Source organism: Petaurus breviceps, unplaced genomic scaffold, assembly GCF_028583685.1.
Source record: "Petaurus breviceps papuanus isolate PSGF00001 unplaced genomic scaffold, PetGlider_PUasm1.0 208, whole genome shotgun sequence".
Classification (NCBI taxonomy): domain Eukaryota; kingdom Metazoa; phylum Chordata; class Mammalia; order Diprotodontia; family Petauridae; genus Petaurus; species Petaurus breviceps.
In genome coordinates, this window is record NW_027185852.1 from 23899555 (window position 1) to 23918379 (window position 18825).

Genomic DNA, 18825 nt, shown 5'->3' on the forward strand with positions numbered 1-18825 from the left:
GAAGATGAAGTCCCAGTGTTGTCATATGTAGCCTTGTGTTGCTGATGTCCCATTCATTTCAGAGCGTGACCTCCTCCACCTGAGGAGTCCTGCATCCCATCCGTGTTGCCCTTTTCTTGGCATTTTTCATCCTTGCCTCCCAGAAGTCTTCCATTGTGTGGGCATCCTTCCTTTCTGTCTTGTATCAAAGAGCCAGTCGTGTAATTCTTGAAAATAGTTCATCAGTGTACAGTAAATGGGGCAGCTAGGAGTCAGGAAGACTCATTTTCCTCAGTTCAACTCCTGCCTCAAACACTTATCAGCTATGCAGCCCTGACAAGTCACCCAGCCCCGTTTGCCTCAGTTTCCTCCAATGTAAAATGAGCTGGAGAAGGAAAAGGCAAACCACTCCAGTGTCTTTGCCAAGAAAACCCCAAAGGGGGCCACAGAGAGTTGTATACGACTGGAATGACTGAACAGCAAGAACACCTGTCCAATAAATACACAGAGCTCCTTTGGGGAGCCATAGCTTCATCTTTACAAGTGACACTCCTGCCTCTTCATGCCTTATTTAGTAGTTTCATCAGTCGCTGTGGCCAAGAACAGTGGATCACCTGGTTTCCGACCCTAGGGCGACGAGCCTCTCCCCTGTCCTCAGGTGGCGGCAGGCAGTCAGTCTTGTGGCCCACCCTCAGAACCTTTGCAGCTCTGTTCTTCTGGGCCCTTGGCAGAGCCTCAGAGAACCCAGAACCACCTCAGCCTCATGACGAGAGGTTGTGTTGAGCACAACTTTAGCAGAGGCTGGAGAGATATATACCTGTATGTGTTTGTGTACATGTATACATCTGGTTAGTAACTCTGTTAACTAGAATCTGCTGGGATTGGAGTGCCTGTCCCCTATCCTGATAGGTGGGTTTTCTCACTCCATGCTCACAGTAGCTGTGGGAGGTGCAGACACCAGGAGTGTTCCAGCCCCTGCTGAGGGGGCCCAGCTAGCAAGTGTCCAGAAGGCTCCCTTCTCAGCACGTTGTTTCTCTTTTGTTCTGGATAAACGGGAGTTTACTATGTTCCGGTGCACATTTTCCACGTTCTCTGGGCAAGGGTGTCAGAACTGACTTTCTTTCTGAGTAGAAGTTTTAAGTGGTGTTCATTTCCCTTTTTTGTTTTTCAGTTGTGCCATATTGACTGCCAGGCTGAAGGGGGGATCCCTTCCTACTCTTTTGCTTTAATGGTGATGTTTTTTCTTCAACAAAGAAAGCCCCCTCTTCTTCCTTCCTATTTAGGCAGTTGGGTAAGTATGTGCATGCTCCTGCCTGTGTGTAGGGAGGTGGTCCTGGCCATCCTGCCTGAATATGTGCTGATTTCCTTTCCCCCACCCTGTGGTGGCTACGAACCATTTACTCTGGGCATCATTCTGTGCTTGATGCCAGGAGAGATTGGAATGTTGAGCAAAACTAATGAGAGCGCTTTTACAAACACAGCTTCATTGGATCCTCCCAACAGCGCTGGGAAGAGTGTGGGCTTCAGGGTGAAGGTGTAGTCCACGCTAGCCCACCTCCCTCAGGAGGTGGCTCCTCAGTATAGCAACTCTCAGAGGGTAGACACTTTATGTTTGTATTTTTTCCTCTCCTAGTCTGAAAACTGAAGGCAGGCAGGGATTTTATCTCAACTTTGAATCTTCCTAAAAGTTGCTGGCCCAGAGCTCTGCCCATAATGAATGCTGCAGTATTCAATGAAATGCACTCATTTGCAGATTTTTCTCTTTGAAAGATAAAATTTTGGTTTTTGTTAGGCAGATGTTCCTTTTTGCTTTTTGGAGGGCAGTTGGGGTTAAATGACTTGCCCAAGGTCACACGGCTAGTTTTTGTGTTAAGTGTCTGAGGCCAGATCCGAACCCAGGTCCTCCTGACTCCAGGGCCAATGCTCTATTCACTGTGCCACCTAGCTGCCCCAGGCAGATGTTCTTTTTAATTACTTACTTACCTTGGAAGTAATTTCATTACTTACCTGGAATGCTTCTGTTTTAGATTGAAGGCTTTGACTCAAAACGAGTTGATGACCATCAGCTGAAGGGCATCGAAGACGAGAAGTTTGTGAAGTGGGAATACAAACCTATGCCCAGTGGGCCCGGGAAGAACTCAGGTGCCTCTGAAAATAAAGCAAAAGCCGATCAGAGGAGTGGCACCAAGAAGCCCACCGGCTCAGATACAGACGCCCAAAGCGGCACGGCCAAGGAGAGACATGGCAAGGTGAGCCTTCCCCGCATCTGCGTAGGCTTGGGGGTGCCTGCTCCTGCCTGCTCTTTCATGGCTAGGCTTTCTCAGTCCTCAGGGATATGTAAGGCCATTTCTTGAGGGTTACTTACTTCTTTGGGTTTGGATTTGTTTTTTAAGCATTGATTTACTTTAAATTAGCAACTGTTCTAAGAGCCATAATTTCATTGGTTTGGGTGCTCCCTCCAGTAACAGCTAATTAGTGACAGAGACAGGATTAGACACCATATTGCAAGCCTTCTGTGCCTTCCTATCCAGTGCAGTTCTTGCAATGGTTTCCCATAAATCCTCCCTAGAGTATCTGCCAGATGTGTCCTTCAGACATTCAGGGCCACCCATCCATGACCATGGGGCTCTCAGCCTTTTCTGGAGTGTCAGAAGTGTTCATTGCAGCCGGGCTTATGTGACAACAAATATCTTTTCTCTTCCAGTCTCCGTTAGCGTTGGAAATACCAAATCAGGTGTCCCTGGGACAATTATGGTTAGAGCTGTTAAAGTTTTACACACTGGAGTTTGCTTTGGAGGAGTATGTCATAAGCGTACGGGTACAAGAACTCTTAACAAGAGAGAACAAAAACTGGCCTAAAAGGCGGATAGCCATCGAAGGTGGGACGATGTGTGTTGTTTCATTCAGAAAGTGCTCGTTTCTGTGTCGCTTCTCGTCTGTCTCTAACGCAGCATCATGAACTCCTCAGTTTCTGTGCAATGCCTTGTCTGCCGCCAGCTCCCCATTTCATGTTCTCATCAGTTTGTTTAACGCAGAGCCCAGGAAGCTCTCACACACACAGTTGTGGTCCGAAAGTGACCCATTTTACAGATGAGTACACCTTACGTTGGAGTTGGCAGTGATCTGCTCAAGGTCACGCAGATGTAATTTGTATATCCACCTAGAAATAATCGACGCATTGTAGTGGTGAGTGGCCAGTCTGCATTGGTGGAGGGAGTTTGTGCACCGTGAGCTCTCGACATCAGTGACATCCCAGGTCCCAACCAAAATGATGCTGACAATGGCGTGATGATCGTACCTCAGGCCTGGAGCCTAGACCTTGTACCCTGCTGCTCTTGCAGAACTCTCCTGCCCTGCAAAGTGCCTGGCTTCCTCCTAGACTGGTTCTATCTAATAGGAGAGTGGGTGTATTGGAGGTCAATGAGTTGGGTTTGAGTACTGCCTTAGCTGCTGTGTCCCCATGAGCCAGTCACTTCCTCTTGGAATCTTGGTTTCTTGCCTGCAAACAGGGATGATAATCTAGTCTCTGCTTTCTAGACTCTTGTGAAAAGCCTTTAAGCTCTAAGTAAATGCAGTCTGTTAGCGTTTGACCACTATTTTCGAGTGCTTAGTGTTTGACCTCTATGAAATCATTTGCCTTTTCTAGGCCTCAGTTTCCTAAACTGAAATGAAGGGTGTTGGCCTAGAACTCTAAGAGCTCCTTCAGTGCCAGTATTCTAGGAGGCTATTTCAGACGTGAAGTCTTTTCAAAATTTGTTGAATTTGTCTGGTTGAATTCACTTGTTTCATTCTCTCCTTGCGCTTTAATCGTCTACCTAAATGACTGCCAAAATGTTTGTTACGTGTGACTTAGGCATAGAGAAACCATACTTGGTAGTAACCCAAAAAAGTACAGCGTCAGAAACATGAAGAAAGCCCGAAGCCCTTTAGTCTGCATTCAGAAGCTGCAACGCCAGAACATTTTCCTAAACTTACTTAGAGTAAGAGATTGAACCCTGATCCATCATATTCTCTGCTTGCCTGTTTTAACACAGCCTTGCACTTCCTCATTGCTGGCCTGGCCTCCACCGCTGCCCTTCTGCACTTGGCCACCCATTCACACAGACCCAGACAAGCTTCCCACATGCTCTCTTGTAGAGGAGACAGTGATTAGAGCAGCGCAGGGCCCCTCTGGAGAACCTTTTGGTGTTTACAGAGGGCTTTCCTCACCAACAATCATTAGGTAATAGCAGCATTATCATCCCCGTGCCAGAGATAAAGAAACTGAGATCAGAGCTGAGGTCTGCTGGCGGCTCAGGCGGGGCGCCCTCCCTGACATCGCATTGCTCCCAACCCCTTACCCTGTACTTTCTCACTCTTTTGCAAACAAAATAGAGAACCAAGAAGGAGAAAAGGGAAGAGCAAGAATGGCCAGGATCCTCTGAGCTCCAGGCTGGGGTCAGGAAGATGTCATGGGCCAGAGGCCTCCTCCCAGCTTCTTTTATTCTCCTAAGCCTGGAGAAGTTCCTCCTGTCTTTTGATGATCATATTTAGGGATGATATTTTTTTATCTTCAGGTTTTAAGAACAGCTCACTAACCCATAGCTTTTTCTCCATTCTGTTGATAAGTGATATGTTTATGGAGAAGTGGAAGTAAGATTAACTCTTTAAAAATGTATATGAGGTCATAGAGATTATCATTGGAAGGACTTTATGGCCAATTTGGCTAATTTAGAGATGAGGGCCCAGGGACCCAGAGAAGGGGGGGGGGGGTGACATGCCCGAGGTCCCACAGCAAGTGCTGGGATTGAAGCATTCTTCTCTTCCAGTGCCGGCAGGTTGATTGCATTTCATTTTTTGGAGCATATGCGAATTAGAAGCCTTGTAGATATTGACAACAGTATCTGCTCTAATTCAAGTGTAGTGTATACTGACCATGTTTAGGTATGAGCATTGATAGCTCTCTAAGGTTGACATCTCAGCCCTCAGGATTTTGGGGAACTCTTTTGTCCGTCATGGAGCCAGTGCATCTACTAGGAGCACAAGCTGTAAAGAAGGGGTGCCCTGGGTTGGCCTCCCAGCTCTGGGACTATGGGCCAGTCACCTCCTCTTGGAGACTCAGTTTCTTTATTAGTAAAGTGAAGGTGTTAGGCCAGATGACCTCAAAGGCGGCCCCTTGCAGCCTTAACTCCTGTGGGCCTAAATGCGATAGGATTGAAGAAAAGCCTGTGAGTCAGCTTTTCATCTGTCCACAGCCCCATTCCTGCCTGCCTTGCTTGTTCTCGGCTTTCTGTCTGATTACTCTCTTGTAAGTTTGGGTTAAAAAGTGCTCCTCACTCGAGAAGCCTGAGCACGGTAGGCTTAAAAGCAGGAGTGATGGGTGGGGGGAGGAGCACAGGGAATCCCTCCTGAGATCTGTGGTCCCGTGAGTCTGCTATCCGCGTGGCCATCAGTGTTTCTTTGCTTTCTTTTAAAAATAATAGTCTTAACAAATCCCAAATAAAACCTTAAACCCTGAGCATTTCACACTTTAATTAAAAAAAACAACTACTTACAAAATAACTTTTTCCTTTGTGTTTCTTTCTAATCTCTTTTCCATCAAACTTGTAAGATTTTGGTGCTGTTTTGGCATAGTCACTGCGTGTGTGTTGGCGGTCCAACTTGTTTCCTTTGCACCACTTTGTGTACATGTTCCCATATTTCTTTGTCCTCTTCACGTGTCATTTTTGTGATGAAATAATATTCCATTATGTTAATAGTCCACACTTCAGCCATTCCACAGCCTTAGACAATAAGTGGTATTTCCACTTTCTTATTATTACAAATAAAGTGGCTGTGAATGATTTCGTATAGAGAAGTTGTTTTTCCCTTTTAATGGCCTCTTTAGAACATCAATTCTAGTCACATTATGTGTCTGTTTTATGAGTTATTGTTTATTGAGAGATTGTACCAATTCACCATCACACTAACAGTGTGAGAGGACGGCTCTTTGCCCACAGCCGCACCTGTATTAAATCATACTGTCTTTAAACTATCTTTTGGAAGGCAGCACAGTGTAGGAGGTGGCCTGCTGGACCTGGTGCCACTTAAACTTGCTAGCTGTGTGACCGCTAAATCTTTCTGAGTCCCAGGCAACTTTCTTAGATCATAACCGCGGAGAAGGGTTGTGACGTGTGCTGGTGGAGGGAGTCCCCACACCAGTGCAGTCACAGGTCCATGATGATCTTTGCCAGTTAGAGAGGCAGGTGGGAGAGTGAGTCCCTTAGCATTACTTTCACTGGCATTTCTCTAATTGTCAGAGAACTGGAACAGTTTTTCAAATTGGGATGAACAATTTGTTCCTCTCCCCCCAAGAATTCTGTTCATGTCCTTTAAAGCACTGAGGAATGGTTCACTTACTGATTTATATTAGTTCCAAATGTCACATTTTTATCGGAAGTGTTTACCACATTTCCCCTCCCCATGTGTTTTATTTTGGATGCACTGTTTTTGTTGTATAAAACCCCATATTAGTTAGTAACTTTTGAGGGATGCATTTTGTTTTTTACACCAGTTCACCATAAAACTCCTCCAAACTACCTCCCAGACACAAACAGGTAAGCCAGGCTAGCCAGGACAGAGCTTGTATCTGACATGGAGGGTGTACATCTAGCCCCTATGGTTCCCCACTTCTCTACAGAGAGGAAGGGAGCATGTTCCTGAATCAGCCCCTGCAATCAGTATTGGCCAACTGATAGAAATGGGGCAGGGGGTGTGTTGGGTTCTTTATTTTAGTGTTTTCTTCATTTACTTTTTTGTTGTATTGTTCTCCTTGTCACTTGCTTGGTTCTATATCAAGTCATACACAGCTTCTCTATTTCTGAAAATTCCTTTTTTTTTGCTGTTCCTTATGGAATATATAGTTATATAATATACTGTTACATCTAGTCTGTTTAATTATGTAACATATAACTCCAGTTATTTTCCATTGCACTATATCATATAATAGTTTGTTGAGCTGTTCTTCAAAATCCATATAATGATTTTCCCCAATCATTTGATGACTTTTTGTGCTACTTGCAATGGATAAATATCATTATTTTTCTAATAATCTTTATCGTAAGTCTGGTTTAGGAAAAATTTTAGATGGTTGAAATTCTGGGAATTTCTCATAATGGATATGTATTATAAAGTGTGAGTCTAAACTCATTTTTCACCATAGTGGGATCCAAGTTCCTTTTTCTTGGGTCTTCAGCAGCAGGATCCATCTCATTCATTTAGCCCTGGTTTGGGGTCCTTAATTGTTTCCTTGACTTTTTGCTCGTTTTTGTCCAGCACTAAATAAATACTGCTTATAACATTTTAAAATCTGGTAGTAGCCTTTCATCAGTTTTTTTTTTTTTCACAATTCTCCTTAAGATCTTTACTTCTTTTTCTTTTACACATTCTATCTCATTCTGGGTATACCAGCTGCCTTTTTCCGTAGCCAGTGGCTCCCCCCCCTCCCCTCGCCTTGTTCTTCATACTTGGTCCTTTTTGACAGTGTTGTTCCATCTTCCATCTCTAGGACTCAGTCCAGATGCCATCTCATAAGACCATAGGTTTAGAGCTGAAAAGGGCCACCCCTTTCATTTTGCACACAATAGGGCTTGAGGGAAGTGACTTGTCTGCAGTCACACAGCTTAGTAAGTAGCAAAGACAGGATTCAAACCCAAGTCGTCCGACTCCAAAGTCAGCTCTCATTCCAGTAGGCCCCAAGCCTGTGAACAGCATCACTTTGTGCTGCCCGCCCAGCTCACTGTCCTTTGTGTGTGGGTATTGCCCCATGAGGACAGGACCAGTCCTTGCTTTGAGATGAAAGTCCTAGAGTTAAGAGCTGAGGCATGAGTTCTTAAGTGTGTTTCAGAAACCTGTTTTAACATGCTGGCCTTTTTCTTTTCCACTAGACCCCTTTGCACTCAAGAGGAATGTTGCACGGAGTCTGAATAGCCAGATGGTGTTTGAATATATCCTGGAGAGGTTCAGGACAGCCTATAAATACTTTGCTTGTCCTCAGAGTAAAGACGGGAATAAGTCTAAGGTGGATTCCAGGAAGAAGGAGAGGGGGAAAATGAGCAACAAAAAGTCTGCTAAGTCTGGAGATGTGGCCACCGGCGGTAGCCCTCCCCAGGGGGAAAGTGGAGAGAAAACCAAGCCAGGAAGTCGGTGTGCTGCGCACGTGTGTCAGTCCGAGGAGTGCACCGAAGTGGAGTGTGTGTCCCAGAGAGGTGGGAAGGACGGCGGCCTCCCGGGAAAGGACCTGGAGGAGGCTGACCCTGCTTATGAGGAAGACACACCTGGAGATGCCTGTGAAGCACAGCCCCAGCCTCTGGAAGAGCCGCAGGACTTAGAGCCCCCAGAGCCGAGTGCAAGTGTGAAGGAGGAGGAGGGCGGCCGCCAGTGTAAGTGCCCTGAGCACAGGTCACCTGACCTGGACACCATTAGTGACACCGAGGGGACCCCCTGCAGGCCCGACTCAGAAACCAAGGATTTGCTGCCGACTCCATGCATTGACATTGACACATCAGCTACCTCTCCCCACTGCCAAGCTGTGGCAGAAGCTTGTGACCTTAAGGACGAAGACCAGCTCTGCCCTCCAGAAATGCATTATGTGTTTGATAAGTTTATTTTGACTTCTGGCAAGGTAGGACACGTTCTCTCAAAAAAAAGCTTTTTAGCCTGGCCCGTGATCATTTGGCTTAGTCCGTTATCTCTTGTCACAATTTATATGTCCCTAAGTGTTCCCATTTTTCCTTGGTGGTGCTGTTGTTCTGGAGCCACATTTCATTGTTCATATTTGTTTATCTAACAGACCAGGCCTCTGCCATCTGCATTTCGGCTGATAGTTGCTTCTTAAAAACCAAAACGTCGTTTTGTCCCTGTGAGTTCTAAAGGAAGTTTCATACAAACCATTGGCTTCCCTTTCCCGCATCACAGAAAACTGAGGCGTGTGTCTCATCGCACTCAACTTGACAAAGTCAGGTTGTGCTTGTCTTCCCTATTTGGCATAGTTTGTCTTTTTCCATAAAGAATATTGCATATTCATAAAGCATTTAATGCTTTTTTGTTGTTTTATGCTTGGTAACACTCCCAAAATGGTCATTTGGGGAGAGCAGAACTTTGAGGAGTCAAATCTTATCTTTTATTCTCAGTTACTCTCTGGGTTTAAGTGTGTCTCAAACTGGCCAATTACAGATGCCTCTATTTTTCTTTCTGTAAAAAAAGGGCAATCTTTGAGAAGAAATAGTCTTAAAAATTAAATGCCCCGCATAAAAGGAACATTGTCAGTGATTGCCTTCCTAGTGCATGGCACCCAGATAGGTTGTGCTTAGAGTTGGGGATGCCCCCCTAAGACCCATCCAAATAGGATCCTGCCTCAGTGGGATGCCAGGCAAGTCCTTCTCTCTGGGCACAAGAGAATTTCCTCATCTGTAAAGTGAGGGGATTAGATTAGGTGGCCCTCCTGGAATGCTGTGACCCAGTAATAAATTCTATCATCAGAAACTTGCTCAGTGCCTAGGAAATACTGTTGTTGAAAGTAAAACATTTTGAGTCAACTCATTCTGTGCTACTGCCTTCATTCATTCTTTCATTCATTCAGTAAGCATTTATTAAGCACCTGCTATGTGCCAGGCAGTATATGCTAAGTTCTGGGGATACAAAGAGAGGCAGAGACAGGCCCTGCCCTCGCAGAGCTTACCATCTGATGGGGGCAGCAATGTGTACACAAATATCTATGCAGCAAGCGGTATGTGGGATGGAGGGAAAAGAATTGAAATGGGAAAGGCACTGCAGTTAAAAGGGGTGGGAAAGGCTTCCTGGAAGATGGGATTTTAGTTGGGATTTAACGGGAGCCAGGCAGAGATGAGGAGGGAGAGCATTGCAGGCATGGAGGACAGCCAGAGGAAACGTTCAGAGCCAATAGAGGGAGGGTCTTGTTCATGGGACAGCCAGCAGGCCAGGGCCACTGGATCAAAGAGGATGTGCTTGGGGGGTGAGGTGTAAGAAAACTGGAAGGATGGGAGGGAGCAAGCTTGTGAAAGGCTTTGGAGGCTAAGCAGAGAATGTTGTCTTTGATCCTAGAGGCAACAGGCAGCCACTGGAGTTTGTTGAGTAGCAGGGTCATATGATTGCACGTGCACTTTGGTGGCTGAGTGGAAAGTGGATTGTAGAGGGGAGAGAATCGAGGCAGGCAGACCCTCCAGCGGCTGCTAAAGGCCAGCACCAGGGTGGGGGAAGTGTCAGGAGAGATGTTGCAGAGGTGAATCAGCAGGCCCTGGCAGCAGCTTGGATGTGGAGGGCATGAGAGAGGGAGGGGTCCAGACTGAGTCCTAAGGTCTGAGAGGAGGGTGGTGCCCTCTGCAGCGATGAGGAAGCTGGGCGGATGGTTTAGGGGGAAAGGTGATGGTTTTTGTTTTGAACATATTGATTTCAATATAATGTCTGCTGGACGTCCAGTTTGAGGTGTCTGAAAAGCAGATGGAGATTAGAGGTCAGCAGAGAGGTTGGGGTAGGAAAGGTAGATTTGAGAATACTCAGCATAGAGGTGGTGATTAAATCCACAGGAGCTGATGAGATCACCAGAGGGAAAAGAGAGAAGGACCCAGGACAGAGCCCTGGGGGACATTGATGGTGAGAGAGCATGACCTAGATGAGGATCCAGCCAAGGGGACAGAGAAGGAGTGGTCAGAGGGGGAGGTGGGGGTGGGGGTTCTGGAAGCCTAGAGAAAAGGGAATGTGAAGGAGGAGAGAGTGATTCACAGTGTCAGAGGCTGCAGAGAGGTCAGGGAGAAAAGGCCATTGGATTTGGTAAGAGATCATTCTTTAGATCAGTTTTGGTGGAATAACGTGGTCAGAAGCTGGGTTATAAGGGGTTAAGAAGATAGTAGAAGAGAGAGTGGAGGCATCAGTTGTAAATGGTCCTTTTCCTGGAGTTCGGGCTACAAAAGGCAGAGGAGATACAGGATGGAGACATGGGTGTGTTTGTAGGCAGTGGGGAAGAAGCCGTGAGAAGGTAGCGGTGCTAGAGGGCGTCATCTGCTGGAACGGGCTGGAATGGGATCACTTGGCCTTGGGAAGGAGTAAGCCCACCTCTTTGGTGGAGAGAGGGGCAGAAGGCACCTGGTGATGGGAAAAGAGGGAGCCCACCACCAATGGCCGCAGGCTCTTCTTTAAGGCAAGTTTCTCCACTGAGTGGGGCGAGGGGAAGCCATTGAGGCATCATAAGGTTTGGAAGAGCTGGAGAGAGTGGGAGGAGGAGGAGGAGGAGGATTGCCGAGCAGCAGGGAGGACCCAGTTAAGGTTGTGTAACACATCTGTAGTGAACCCAGTGAGCACCCACACACAGGTGTGTATGATCATCTTCATCTTCTGTCAGCAGCATGTGTATAGGAGTGAAGGGCACAAGGGGGCTGGGGACTCAGGAGAAGAGCACAGACAGGAAGAAGACGAGAGAGTGGATAGTGTAGGGGAGATGGCCTGGGAGAGAGCTTAGGGGTCAAGGGATTGTGAGGACACAGTGCAGATGGAGAGTAGGGTTATGTAAGGAGGGGGAGGTAAAAGGCAAGTAGGGAAAGAGAAAACCCAATAGATTGTTATTTCTTCATTTATAAAATTAGGAAGTTGGGCTCCTTTGGGCACTGAAATTTAAATTTTAAAAAATTTGAGAGTGAGCCTTGTGAAAATGATCTATGGATCTGTTGGCCAAAGAGAGCTTGTCATACAATGGAAAATGTGTTTCTGTGAGGGTAATTTTCCTGGAAGGTGCAGAAACAGCCTGGTATGTGGCTGGAATGATGACTTTACTCTATATTCACAGCACCGTTTCCACATATTCCTCTGGGGAACTGTTTGGATGGTCATGCTTTCACTGGGCTGCTGTACCTCCTAGTTACCTGGGGTTTCTGTGTTTTATTCTCCCGCTAATTTTATTAATTTGTCTTACATGCACTAAGTTTTCAAAGGCTTTTAAACTCGAAATGGCAAATTAAGAGTAAAGATGCATAATATTTTTACCAGGTCAGAGTACTCCAGGTACTACTATATATGTAATTAAAATGCAATTGATATGAGCTCTAATTCATGTATGATAAAATAGGCATCATGTAAGCTCAGTAGGTTTAAGGACAACAAGGACATTATTGTCTAGGGACAAATATTCAGCTTTTCTGCCTTCATCCTTAAGCACCACATGAGTACAGTGACCAGGGATGGATTGCTTGAGGAAGTGTGATTAGAGAAATGAGGACAGTCTTGATAGAAATCTCTTATTTAACAGTAAGTGTGAATTCTGATTGCAGTGCCAAGCACATGGTAAGCCTGTCTGCTAGCTGCTGTCATTATTACTATCACTGTCATTATTATTGCTGTGATTTACTTTTTATTCTTACGCACTTTTATTCACCAGCCCATTGTCTGAGGCTCAGAGAAGGAGGCAGTTGGGTACTGTGGGCCCTGGCCCTCTTTTCTCACTAGGCCTTTCACTACAAAGGATGATATCATTAGAAGCCCATTACTTAAAATTAATCTATTTCATTAGTTACTAGAATATTATAGACAGTGGCTTTTTGCTTCAGATGGTTGCTTGATCGGCTGTTTATTTGGGGTAAATAAAGACGTTTGAATTATCCATGCCCTCTGATTTTTTAAAAATACTATTTTCTGGACCCATTTTTTTGGTCATTTAATTACTTCATATCTATCAGCAGCTTTGAAAAAAAGAAAGAGATGGAAGTTGTTGACTCAAGGGAGATTTCTGTTTCTGATTCTTGATCATATATGTTTTCCTCAGCTGTTTAGCACAATTAATCAGAGCTGAAGTGTACATACTTTGGATCCATATACAAGGAATTCCAGTGGCTCAGAAATGATGTTCCAAAGGCTCAGTAGCTTTTCTCCCTCTGTGTGTGTGTGTGTGTGTGTGTGTTCTCTTCAGCCTCCAACTATCGTGTGCAGCATCTGCAAGCGAGATGGGCATTCCAAAAACGACTGTCCAGATGATTTCAAGAAAATCGACCTCAAACCCCTGCCACCGATGACCTACCGATTCCGGGACATACTTGATCTAGTGTGTAAAAAATGCTTTGGTGAGTGCGCTTGTACAGGAAGTGGCCAGAGCTGAATTAGTGCCTGTAACCGGACCTTGTCCCTCCCGTTTGTTTCAGTAGCAGCTTGTGAAAAGTTTGGTGATGGGTGTAAGTAGTTGTTTGTGGGCCTGGGCGGTGCCTGGTTGTCTGGCTTGGCAATCACACAATGACAGGGATGCCGGAGATAAGCAGAGCTCAGTGTGCGTCCATCAGTCAGTCAGCAGATATTCAGGAGACTTACTATGTTCCTCTCCTATAAGTGATGGCAGAGAGAGAAAGGGAAAAGCTCCTCCTTTTGGGAGCATCTACTCTCCAGCCTAAGAACAAGAACTAGAGAATCAGGCCAATGCCAAAGCTGGTTAAGCTGTGCGACCCACTCAAGAATGCAAAGGGGAAAGCTACTGAGCGCTTGAGGGCTGGGCAAGGAAGACTTCAGGAAAGGGTGAATGCTGGCCCCTTACCCTTGAAGGAAAAGGGGGAAGGCATTCTCCTTGCAACGGCTTGAACAATAAGCAGGAACCAGTCTATCTCATTCTAGTTGGGGGGTAGGGAAGTGTCGGGCCTTGCTGCAGGCAGGAGGGTCCGTGTTGAGAATGGTGAGAGTTCAGTGTCATGTGGAAATGTCACGTGAAGATAGCAGAGAGAGCTGGCAGGATAGGAAATAGAGGGGAGTCTGTAAGACACTTTTCTTCTGCCCCTTCTTCTAAACACTCATAGCAATAAGGAAGAAAAAGAGAAGAGGTTTTGGTTAAATCAGATGCATTCTCATATTTCATTGTTTTTAACTTTTCTTCTTTCCTCCTTAGATGAATTATCACCTCCATTTTCTGAACAACAAAGCAGGGAGCAGATTCTTGCCAGTTTGGAAAGGTTCATTCAAAAAGAATATAATGGTATGTTGTCTAGATTTGCCAGGCACTTTTTTCATTTTTCAGTGAGCTGCTCTTTCAGTACATAAGGGCACATTGTTGCATTTGGAGAGAGAAGAGTAATTGTCCATTGGGGTAAACGTAAATTTATGCTGGCGATGAGTAATCAGCTCTTAGCTTAGTTTATATGCCCTTCCCTGAGGTGTGTTCATGTGGTAGGGGTCCATGGAACCTGGGTCCCAAGTTGCTTTTCACTTACTGATCAGTCAGTGCATTAAGCAAGTACCCCTGGCTGGTGATCCAGGCACAGTGACTGTAACCACCCAGCCGCAGTGACTGCCCCTGACTTTAAAGGTAGACGCTCTCATGGGTTCTTTGCAGGACTCTGTGTTCTCTGAGATTTCAACAAGGTCATCTGAATTCTTGTACAATTAGAAAAATGAAGGTCAATTAAGACAGCCTGGTAGTATTTGAAAGAGCTCTTGGGTGTGGCCTGAGAGCCTTGGGTTCAAATTCTGACTCTGCTTTTGTGAGCTACATAACTTTGGCCAGTAGTCCCATGGCCTCTGGGCCTATTGAACTAGAGTCTCTAATGGCCCTTCCAGCTCTCATTCTTTGATGGAATGGAGACAAACCCGAGTGAGTACCCTCATCCAGCTGATAAACAGTTTCTGTGAAATAAATTGCTTACTTTAGGGAAAAATTCACCCTTGGTTTGCCAAGGTGATATTTAGTAACCCAGTGACTTTCAAACCTTAGCAAAAATGAGCTAACCTCTTTACAAAAGTAGTTGAGTTGCAGTAGGAACAAGTTCATGATGATTTTTTTCAAAGAAAGATATTAGTCTATCAAAAGAATGCAATTTGTCACCCAAAACAAGCTCAACTTAAATCTTTGGTAGAATTTTTTAAAGACAGTAGAGTAAGTGTGAGGGCATGTTTCAAAAGTCCGTTGCCAAAGTCCTTACTCTCTGCCTGGCCTATGCTAGGCATTCAGGCTGCAGAAGTGACAAAAGACGGTCCCTTTACCCCAGGTACTAATTGGGAGGAGAGATGTATACAGATACTAAACTACAAGGTAAAAAGCAACTGAATGGCTAGGAGAGGGCCTTGTGGCATGAGGTATTGAAGTAGGGACGGTCATCTTCCAGCTGGAGTAATCTGAGGAGGCTTCTTGCACGATGATTCAGGTCCAGCGTACATCCTCCCTGCTCCACCACCCTGCCTTGTCAAGAGTACAGAGCCCTCTATGGGAATCTTTTGTAGCTTGAGGAACTCAAACAAAGGAGTGCTGAGCGGCCCACCCTAGAACGTCACCAAGCCCTCCCTTTTAGCCAGTTCCCCAAGATGCAGAGGAGCTGGTTGGTAACGATTTTAACTAAATTCTCAATTAGTGCTGCTCTGTGGGGCTGGCCCTCCCTCCCCTCTGGTTTAGGCTGCAGAAGACAGCTGTCTTCTCTCTTCCTGTCCCATCGAGGAACCAGAGGCCTAGAAGCAAACTCAGCCTTCACTGCTGGCCCTCGTTACCCCTTTCTGATCTGTCCATCTAAATAAAGAGAGATCTGTGCATTTAAAAACCCTCTTTGTACATGAGCTGTTCATAGCTTCATGATTTCTTGGTTCAGTTTTCATCTCAGATCTGACAACATCTCTCCAGGTTCTGCTGTCCTCTGTTATATGAGAATTTCACTCACTTCTCGCAATTAATCCCACTTTTTGGAGCAACTGGAAACTGGGCACATTTTGGTTCTGACACATTTTGGTTTCTTCTTTCAATTAGAAAAGGCCAGACTTTGCTTATTTGGTTCTTCAAAGAATGGATTTGGATTCCGTGACAGTGATCTTGATATCTGCATGACACTTGATGGCCATGAAAATGCTGAGGTAATACTGAATATCATAGGGTAACAAGCTTTTATACAAAAGCCAATTTTTGAGAATTCAATCAGTCAATTCAAGAGAATTCAGGAAACATTTGTTAAACTCCCATAGTGTGATCCACTTAGGCTGTATAAAGACACCCTAATACTACAGGCCTAGTTCTCAGGAAACTTGTTATCCAACAAGAAGAAAGACACCAGTATCCACATTAGGAGAGTCAAGCACATATCCACATGTGCTCCAGAAGGAGGAATCCAGCCTAGTTAGGAGAGTGTCCTGAGGGTCTGGGGGCCAGGAAAGGCTTTCTGGCACTACTGTGTTTTGAAGGAGGACAGAGCTGGAAGGGGAGTGCCTTCCCCATCCAGGGAGAGCTTACAAGCCGCTCTGACCAGGTCACAGAGCACAGGGTACCTCGAGGGCCAGAAGAGCTCTGAAAGCTAAACAGGATTTTTCCACTTAAAGGTGGTAGGGAACCATAGAAGTTCATTGAGCAGGATAGATTATCTCCATGGGCTCTGCGCATCCCATGTGTTCCTAGTGTTTGCATGCTGCCTCCTCTGTGGCCGCCATTTGGGGCCTTTCTCTGTACCCCCAGCCCATGGCTCACAGTAAGTGCTTCACAAAGCTTGTGGATTGACTGCCTTGCCCTCATCGCCTCCTCCCTGGCTGCTTTCTCTGCTTCACATCTTGCCCCTCTCCATTTCACTGCCACAGCAATTTTCCTGAAGGGCAGTTGTGACCACATCCCTCCCCTGCTTAGTAAACTGTAGTCGAGATTCATGTTCTCCAGGATCAGATATTCCTCCATCCCTCTGGCACCTTCCTCCAGATAGCGGAGCACGTGCAGAACACTGTCTGAATGCCAGCTCTTATTCTGTCCTTTCTAAAATGCCTCTGCTGGTGTGAATTCTACAACGTGCATAATCCTTAGTATAGCAGTGCCTGTTACGTACACATACATTTGGGGGATGTGCCCCCATTTTACTGATGGGGTGCCCAGTCCCCTGCCTTGGTGAGAGGCTGAGACCTGAACTGAAGGTTCACCTGAAGGTGGTGACTGAGCAGAAAGAAAGGATTAGAGTCACGAGATGTGGGGGCGGCAGCGGTGGCACCAGCGAGGTTTGGTAAATGGCTGATGGAACCTGTGGCGGCAGTGGGGACTGAGGGTGTGAAGGATGATGGTGCTCTGGACCGTGGGGACAGGAGGGCTTGCGGGGAGAGAGAATCCAGCCCAGGTGGCTACAGGACAGCCAGTTTTGCTGAAACTGCATTTGCTAGAACTCCAGGCAGATTACAGTAAAGCACAGACTTGACGCCCCCTCCCAGAGAAGTAAATTACGTCACTGTCCTGGGCAGTTCTTGACTCCCCCATCTGACACTTACTAGGCCATGTAACTATGGGTGGGAATTGAGCTACTGTCTGTAAAGTTCTTATGTGAAGCCGTGTTCTTCTTCTGCCTCAGGCCCTCAGGACTGTTTGATGGGGCCCAGCAGTTGGGGTTCCCCTTTCACTAAGCCCCAGGCCTAGGGAGGGAACCCAACAGCTTCAAGTGTGGAAGGGAGGCCAGAGGCATGTCTAGAGGCAGCAGCGCTCCAGCGGGTCTCTGGGTAGGGAAAACTGCTGCTGTCACCTGCTGATCCTGCTCCTCTGGGAAGGCCACTCCTCCGGAGATGGGGCTCTCCCAAAGGTTGCTGTTCTTGGGGGTGCTCTAATGATAGTCACTGCCACCTGCTTCTTTCATCGGGCCCCAAGGAGCTGTTCCCCATTGGGTGGAGAAGCTGCAGGGCTGCAGTGGATTCCACATACGCCCACTTCTGGGCTGCCTACTTCCCTTGCACATCATGCAATGGAAGGAATTGGCAGAGGGGACCTTAGGTTTGGTTTTTTTATCCCAGAAAAGATTGTAATCTTAGCTATTTTTGTTTAACTGAAAATGTGATGTATTTTTAGGCACTCTTTCTGTGTTTGCTTTTCAAAGCAAAGCTAAGGGAAAGGGGAAATTGTCTGTACAGAGTTATGCTGGAGAAATTAGTGAATTCATAATGGAGGAGAGAGAGAGTAGCTCAGGCAGCAGGTTTATTGCTGCTCCCAGAGATCCTTGGCCTCACCTGGTGAATCTGAATTACTATAACAATATTCATCAGAGGGTGAGGCACCCAGCAATCCTCTGTTCTTTCTAGGGATGATCCCATGATCCTTTGAATAAGAAAAGAGAAAACAGACTGCTTATAGAAAGTCATGGTAATGAGGTGAGCTCTGCTTGCTCCAGGGCTCCTGGGGGACCCCATTACCCAGCTCAGCACTTGTGGCATGGAAAGACAGTCTGTTCATAACACAAGGGGCCTACCATGTCTGGCAGGGACTTTGAAGATTGGTGGATGCCAAGGGCTTTTTCTAACATCAGGTTTCTTGCGTGCTTTGAAGGATCCTGGAGTGCAAGGCTATCTTGTGACTGAGCTGACCAGAAGTAGGACATGGGCCTTGGTCAGTAGTCCGTTCCCCAGAGGTTGAGGCAGAGGCCTCCTGCACCTTGTCTGGCACATAGTAGGGCCTCAGTCAATGGGTACAGGTTGGAGCAGATGATCTTTGTAGCATTCCTTTTAAGCCTGGAGGTTGTTGGGCTCAGTATGTGCTGGGATGTGTCAGAGTATAAATAACCATACGCACACAGACTATGCAGGCAGATGGAAGCACCCGTGGGTAGTACACAAGAGAGCCAGCCTGGCCTTGGAGCCAGGAGACCTGGGTTCTGCCACCCAGGGCTGTGGGGCCCTCAGGAAGTCCCTTAATGTCTCAGTTCTCCGGCCCCTCTCCAAGACTTGTGTTGTAGAGAAGGCACTAAGCCATGGGACTCAAGGGCATTTCCCCCTCCCAGAGCTCCCTGTGCCAATGAAGCCCCAGGTCCTGGGACTGCCCTTCCTCTGTGTGTGTGTGGATGGATGGATGGATAGATGGATGGATGGATGGATGGATGGATGGATGGATGGATGGATGGATGGATGGATGGATGGATG

General features: G+C 46.4%; 1 protein-coding gene across 5 annotated transcripts in view; it reads left to right on the forward strand.

Moving 5' to 3' along the window:
* The window catches only part of LOC138165342 (terminal uridylyltransferase 4-like), a 63173-nt gene that overhangs the window by 35014 nt on the left and 9334 nt on the right, over positions 1–18825 (forward strand). For all 5 annotated transcript variants that reach the window (XM_069093565.1, XM_069093567.1, XM_069093569.1 and 2 more), the window contains 7 exons: positions 1151–1270; positions 2007–2228; positions 2684–2858; positions 7884–8620; positions 12911–13061; positions 13868–13954; positions 15710–15813. In XM_069093565.1, the coding sequence (XP_068949666.1) occupies positions 1151–1270; positions 2007–2228; positions 2684–2858; positions 7884–8620; positions 12911–13061; positions 13868–13954; positions 15710–15813 (1596 nt within the window). The remainder of the gene's footprint in view (positions 1–1150; positions 1271–2006; positions 2229–2683; positions 2859–7883; positions 8621–12910; positions 13062–13867; positions 13955–15709; positions 15814–18825) is intronic.